The sequence below is a fragment of the Gavialis gangeticus genome, unplaced genomic scaffold, assembly GCF_001723915.1.
Source record: "Gavialis gangeticus isolate Ggan-Ray unplaced genomic scaffold, GavGan_comp1, whole genome shotgun sequence".
In the NCBI taxonomy this organism is placed as follows: domain Eukaryota; kingdom Metazoa; phylum Chordata; order Crocodylia; family Gavialidae; genus Gavialis; species Gavialis gangeticus.
This window is the reverse complement of record NW_017728996.1, coordinates 4,126,818-4,134,420: the sequence shown is the minus strand read 5'-3', so window position 1 is coordinate 4,134,420 and position 7,603 is coordinate 4,126,818. Positions and strand designations below refer to the sequence as shown.

At 42.4% G+C, this 7,603-nt stretch overlaps 1 protein-coding gene across 2 annotated transcripts in view; it reads left to right on the top strand.

Moving 5' to 3' along the window:
* The window catches only part of MAP2K5 (mitogen-activated protein kinase kinase 5), a 225,832-nt gene that overhangs the window by 43,245 nt on the left and 174,984 nt on the right, over window positions 1-7,603 (top strand). For both annotated transcript variants that reach the window (XM_019503946.1, XM_019503945.1), the window contains exon 8: window positions 1,921-1,985. In XM_019503946.1, coding sequence (XP_019359491.1) covers window positions 1,921-1,985 — 65 coding nt within the window. The remainder of the gene's footprint in view (window positions 1-1,920; window positions 1,986-7,603) is intronic.

Genomic DNA, 7,603 nt, shown 5'->3' with positions numbered 1-7,603 from the left:
CCCCCCCCCCCCCGAGCAGTATACATCCAATATTCCGAGAGGGGAAAATTCTGAGCAGATTTTTTTTTCCATGCATTTAGTTTTGCATGTTTGGGTCAAGTGTAATAATCACAATGGTTTTCATTAATAAAAATCAGTTTTCAGCAAAAACTGTAAGCCTTGGTTTTGATATTGAATTGGCCTTTGGGTAGGAATCTTAATACACCTTGCAGATTTCTTGTCCAGACTTACCTCCTGCTCCAGTGTACTTCTAATTATCTCAGAAGTCACAAGCTTACGCCTTGGAAAGGTATAGAAGAAAAATATTTCCCCTGATAAATGAGTGCTGTTTTTTTGTTCAGTTGGTTGAAGAGCAGAACAAAATATTTAAAGCTGCACTGTAGTGGCCTGAAAACAGATTATTTTTAATCAATTAAAAACTCTATTTTCTGCTGCTGAAACTTGCTGAAAATGGACTCTTTCGTAGAGGTTTATTGCAGCTTGCATTTACAGCTTCATCTGGCAGAGCTGTTGGTGTCTGGGCTGGTGCAGATTGAGGATGGATTTTCAAAAGTTTTAATGTGTTTTAAGAGCATAAGTCTCCGCTGACTTTCGAAACCTGCCCCAGAAACTGGGTATGTCCTGAGATAAGTTAGTTCATGCTGATCTGGTGCATCCCCATGAGCTGTAGTCACACCTCGGACTGCCATGTAGACCCGTGCTTGGAGAATGTCCCTCGGAGTAAATAAAATTGGTAGGACGAATAAATTGAATCCCTGGGCCAGCTCATGTGAATTTGTAACCAGGCATCTAATGAGTATGACTAGTCCATAGAAATGGGTCCTTTTAAGATTTGGTGGTAGACTCCAGTCAAAGTAGCATTACAATCTGAAACCATCCAAACTCAGCTATCTACTTTAACGATAAGGTAAAAGAGCAGCTTTATTTTAATTTGCAAAATATTTTTGGTGACCAAAATTTATCACAGTTGAAAGAGTTGAGGCTTTTGGTGTTTTTTTGGAAAAGATAGGTAGACTTTTGTCAAAAAAAAAAAGATGCAGTGATTCTGAATAGTGGTTTGCTTCCTTGCAGGAAGTCAGTGCAGCAGTCAGATTGTACAGGAGAAACACAGTTCATGGTTTCAAATTTAAACCAGTAAGCCAACAAGCAGAGGTGCAATAGATGTCTATAAAACCCCGAATGGAAATGTCCATGTTTGGGACATTCGAAGCCTGCCTGTGTCAGGGGAGCTCTGACCCTGCGACTTCGCAGGGTTCGGCGGGGAGTCCACTGGCTGAAATGACCTACTACCCTCTCGAGGAACTTGCCCAGGAGAACACGAACCTTCTCAGGCAGGCCATTTATTATACTACTGAAAGATCATTATTTTTATTGGACATCAATTAAAAGGATTTCTGTGTCTTGCAGAAGTGGGGTCTTCATTCAGCATTTGTATATAAATTAAGTGCTGGGAAGCAATTCTCCTGACATACGCATGTCATGCAATTAGCATCCATTAGGCTGATTCCAAAATAAATGGGCCCAAATAAACTTTTCTGGGCACATTTCAGATGGCAGCGGTTGGGTGGATTGCTTCCTCCCGTCCCAGCTTTGGTTACATGCGAGGCTGGAGACCCTTTTCCTATCAGTATCTCTGACCTGACCCTCTTGAGCTATGTTATATCATTCCATTTTGACACCTTTTATCAAACTTTAATGAAATGACCCAGGCAAACAAATTGTCATTAAACTTTCCATCACTTTGTCCCTTGGTATCGTCTTTTATAAATTGGACAGCAAATGTTGTATTGATCTTCTCGTTCTTGCAGCTGAACTTGAAATGACCCAGACTGCTTGTTGTTTATGGCCTGGAGTTGCTTTTCCTTGACATTTCAATCCACAGCATGACATCTCTTTTGTTTTTCTTTCTTTCTCGTGGAGATGAATGAACAAGACATACGGTATCTAGACATCCTTGGTCATGGCAATGGAGGCACAGTCTACAAGTGAGTGTTGAATTTCACTTCAACTTTTTTGAAAACGAAATGGAGCAGATCCCATTTCCTGGGGGGACCAGTCCTGTTGGTGGAGGGACCTTCGCGGCTGCATAGCATAGGCCTAGAAAATAAATATGCAGTGTCTTAGATGGGGGGGAATTGTCTTTTCACATTTGCCTTCCAGATCTTGCAGAGTCATCGCTTCTACCAGGTGCTGTGAGGAGTGGTACATTTTTATTATCCTCTTAATATTTAGAGTTGACTCTCTCCAGGGTGACAAGTTAATGGCCTGCAAGTGCCACTTGAGTGGCCTGGAGGCACAACGATTTTTCCTTCACCGTTTTTAATAGCGTTGTTCTTCCTTCCTTACCACGCCCTTGGCTAGTCCAGTGCTTGTGATGACACCAATTGGACGGTGATGACCCCGCTGCTCTGCTTTCCTACAGCGCTGCAAAATGAGTAAATGGCCGTTTTGTGTTGCATTCACTTTCCTCCCCCGCAAGCACCTCTCCATGCAGACTGATGATGAATATGCTAAATGATTAAACTTCCCCAAATTTTGGTAGCGATGCGTATACCCCGAAGCCAGTATTAATTTTAATATTGTAAAGATTATAGTAGCAGAGAAATAGTTTTCTTGACAGGAAAGTCTTTCTCATGTGTAGTACAAAGTTTAAACTACATAATGTAATATCTGGTACTTAATAGTCTTCAGTGGTGTATGAAAAATATTCCACTAGGAATTAAAAAATCCATACTTTGTAAGAAAGCCCTGAGGGAGTAATAAAGGTTTCCTCCAGAGAGCTATTTACCATATACAGTAACCCGGCATCCCATTATGATTTTGTTTATACCTTAGACATCTTAACTTTGATATTAACATTTTTAAAAAATGTTTTAAAAACCACAGCACATTTATTTTAGTTTCTAATTGGCTGCCAACAGTGCTAAACTGCTGCTTTCTGTCTCCTCAGAGGAGTTTTAATAAAAATGAGCTTTGCAACCCTTAAAGGGAACATCCAAATTTTCATATGAATCTTAGCAGGTTTCCAAAATTGAGGCTAGCCTGGTAGAGGGAAACTAGCCTAGCAGCCTGCGTGCGTGTTTTACTTGTCTACCGGGTATAATTTCTGTGGACTTCATGTGTATGTTGTATGTGCTGTGTGATGTGCTTTTTCTTTTTTTTTTACTGGGAGAGCAAAGGAAAACAGTGGATTGTTGTGCTTTGCTGCTCAATCTATAGCTTCTAATTGTTGTGTGCTGGGAAAAAGTTATTCTCTTCTTTCTCGGCCAGAGCTCAGTCCCAGCACCCTAAAGAGAAGAGTGGCCTTGGATGGTAGACGGAGGGGTTGGGAGGTGGGTTCTTCGGGGGCCGGACCAGACCTAGCCATGGCTGAACCTTGTGTTCAGATGATTGTGAGAAGTACCGAAACCCGTTGAAAAGAGGAAATCCTATGCAACGGAGGTCTCGCTTATTAAAACCACGTAGTCATTGTTCTCTCATTTTAGATCGTCCTCTTGGAAGTGTTAGCTCAAATGAGGAGCGAGCGAGCTGCTGTTGGCAGTAGGCGCTATTAGCTAGGTGCATGCGTGCACCCCTCGTCTTCCTCAAGTCTCACGGGTCCGATTGGAGGCTCAGCACCATTGGACCCTACAGGGGGGCAGGATTGTTGCATGATTGCACAGTGTCTCCTCAGGGCCTGGCACTTGCCATGCGACTGACCTCACCCTAATCCTATCCCAGTGCTCTTTCTCTCCTGCTCCCTTGGCCTTACCTGGGCACAGAGAGCACATTCATCACATGGATACCATATGTCCAAGTTCAGCGCCTGCCTTCGGTGTGCCGAGGTTAGTGCCTTCACTCTCCAGGTGATGGGAGCTGGCGAAGCGTTACCGATTTTGTTTAAAGCAATGACGCCGCTTTAGGAGGACGTAGGAGGAAGGTGATGGTGGCAGAAGATCCTCGGCGGAGGAGGCCAGCACAGGGTAGAAAGGAGGTGAGAAGGAAGATACAGGGGAAAGGAAGAGGAGAGTGGCTGGAAAGGAAGTGCTGAGGATTGATTTTTTTCATGAAGCCTGGTGCTAGCTGAGCACAAAGCTCAGCCAAGATGTTCTCCCCAAGCCCAGCTGTTGCCAAATACCCACAGGCTTGCCCTAGGTTTGCCTCTGATCAGACTGTCCTGCCCTCTTGCTCTGTCATCCAACCGCGAGCCTGCAGAACGAACCTTGCAACTTTGGGCAGCGTCCACATGAACGCTGACCCGCCACCTTGTCCAGTTGCGAAGTTTAGAACGAATGTCAAAGTTTTAAAAATATGGGAGCAATAAGCATTAATGCCGCTCAGGTGCATCTGTGGGTGACATGCTCCTGCGAGGTGCAGCAAATCAAGCGGGGAAAACTCTTTCCATTTTCCTGTATTGTACCATTTGCTTTCCTGTCGGAGAGTGGAGATGGGAGCCTGTTCTTCTTTGCCAAAGAGGCACGGATATTATACAAGCCAGTAAGAAATGGCACTGTGGAATACTTACAGGTGTTTGGATTGCAGTACAGTACCAGATAGCAACTCACGTAGCTTTAATTCCAGTAAATCAATAAGTGTTTGTCAAATAAAATTAATTGCAAAGGTTTGACTCACTCTACCAGCAGTCTGTGCTGGAAGGTTGTTTTGTTTTTTTTTTCCAGAAGAGATCATATATGATATTGATTTGGTTCTGAAGAATGAGCATGTATTTGGGGTATCTTTTCCCCTTTTTTTCCCTTTTCTTTCTCACACTTCATACCAAGTCATATCCATTATGGCAATGATATATTATCAGCGTTCAGCAAACAAGATAGCGTGTTGCAGGTCGCTGAGCAGAAATTTTCAACCTCTGTTTCCACGTGAATTAACTATTATTGAAATAGTTTATTGAGATTGAAGTATTGATCACTTTTCATGCTAACCTTGGCCTAAGGGGAAAGAGAGGGGCGGGAATTTTTGTTCTCTTTGAAAGACACAACATTTAGTTAGGAAATATATTTCATTTCTTTAGATTTTTACAGCCTGCCCTGTTTTATTGCTTGGAGAAGGGGTATCTTGGTTTTATTTTTATGACAGTATAATTATACTTAGAAATGCACTTGATTACTGTGTGTAGCAAAATTGTTCCAGCGTATTGGCTTGGCCAATATTGCTATACAAACAACTTTTCAGTCAATTGAGTCTGGTAAAAATCAATACTTTATAGCAATATTTCTAGTGAGAAGTTGCTGAATCTAATTTTTCCCCCCTTTTCTTAAAAGAAAAGGGATTTTATAGTTGCTTAACTTCCTGTTAAAATTATTTTCTGCTACCTTTTGATGCACTATTTTCTTAATTAAGGAACGCTAAGTATCTGCAGAGTAAGAGCATCAAACAAAACGATGGTTAAAGGGGGTGGTGGGAGGACGCTGTGAATGCACTTCATTTTGAAGGAAGCGTGCTGGACATAACGGATAAAATCCCAGCTGCCCGAGACTGAAACACCCCACTCGCCCCAGTCTGTTTACGTGATCAAACCCTTTGGACCTGCTGATTATCTTCACTGACTAATTATAGGCCTCGTCCTATTAGTTCTTGTTCAGACTCGGCTGCTCTTGATTTCCGTGAGAGTCACCGGCGCTCGGTCCTTCACACAACAGGGCCTGATACAGTTACGCTGGAGGATTTATTAACGTTCCCGTTTTCTAACAGGCCTTCCAATTTTTCTCGACTCTTTTGTAAAAGGTGATATGATGGAGGGTACAGGCTCTTGGCTGCTGCACAGCAGAAGAAAATATTTGTATACTACTGCATCTAGGGTATTTACTTAAATTGCTTTTTTGAAAAATAATTCACTGGGAAGTCCAAAAGGCATTGAAAGTGTGTGCCTCTCTGCCACATTTTTTAGCTCCATCATTGGTTACAGAGCTCCGAGAGACCACGTTTTGTAAGATTGCTTCCTCACTTTAGTGAAATATGTTAACATTTTGATTTACAATATAATGTGCACTCTACCACTGAGTCTGAGCAGTTGCTGCACTAAATTATTTAGTACCAAAATACTTTAGCAGTATATATTTAGAATGTAAATATTCTACAGGAGTGTTTTTGTTGCTGGCAAATAATTCTTTTGCACTATTTAATTTAATTTTTTTTTTTTTTTTTTTGCTTGCATGGCACTGTCTGTGCTTTCACAGCTCTCCTGTTCCCAGAAACAAAATCCTGGTGCTTTTAAAAATTTTTTATATTTTCTCATTTCTCTTTTTGGAAATGTGAATAATGAAAAATAAAGTATCCAGACAAAACTAGACCACTCTGGAGGCTTTACCGCATTTTAAAATGTGCAGGGATTTTTTAAAAAGCATACCTACAGTACATGAACCTTTTGGTTTTTAGTAGATCAGCTTACAATAGCAGCGAGATTTATCAGTATATTTAATGAGCATAAAGACTTAAATAAACCACAATAAATGGGGCAGCAAAGTTATTTTCAATCTATGAGAAAATGCACTGGATGTCAGTTCATCCACGTGGTTGTTAAACCTCACAGGTTTGTTTGTCGTTAGCATAATTGGCTGGTAGGTCAGTAGAGAGCGATGGCTGGTGCCCAGAATTGTATCGCTAGAGAAAATGGGGATACATGTGGAAGTTCAATTTGCTTGAGCAATTCACGGAAGCAATTTTGCTGCTCGTTCAAGTTGTACTCTACAGCATATGCCCATTTCTGCATTCTTCATCAGGCCCATCCTTGGGGTGCCCCATTAGCGCATCACGCACAGTGCCTGGCAAGACATCTGGACGGTTGATATCTCGCTATTGTAATGTTTCCCTTCTCCTCAAAGCAGCCTGTGCAAGCTGTGCTGCTGGAGCATATTTCAGAGTCCTCTCTCGGATGAGGTGGGGGAGACAATGTCACTTCGAGGGTAAATCAGGTTGAGGTTGTCCAACATCCAGGAACTGTAGCAGGGACAGAACAGACTTTGCTGTTGTCTTGTTTAGTTGCGGCCCTGCGGGATGCTCCTGAATCCTTGTTTCTCTCCAAGTCTTTCTTTGATCAAGGGCGGTGGTGCAGGTGCAGAGTGCACATATCATCTAGGAGGGACCGTGTCATGACAGCTTCAGTAGCATGTTCTGAAGAAACAGTAATGTTTCTCATGCATCTTATTCTTCTCTCAATTTTGTTAAGCCAGTCTCTGAATTGGTGCTCCCATCTTCTCTCCTGGTATGGTGGGATTTTCCTATCATCATCTCCTTCCCCCTTCTGCTTCCATCTCTTACTGTTGGATTTCCTGTATGAATAAAGGTTTATTATTATTATTAGAAGTAGTAGCATTATTACTGTTGGTATTATTACTATTTATTAGGGCGATTCGATTTGGAGAAGATTCCGTCCAATTCAGTGGCTGAATCTCCAAATCTGAATCGAATTAGGAGTCCAATTTAAAGGTCCAAATCAATTCAAAGCTCTCTGAATCTTCGGAAAAGATGCCGAGAGCTTTGAAGGATTGGGCAGTCCCCGTGGCTGCAGCAGGGAGCTGGAGCCGGACTCCGAGCAGGTAAGTACTAGGGGCGGGAAGGGGACCATGGAAGGACCCCTGCCAGCCCCCATCCCCTGCCTGCTCCCCCA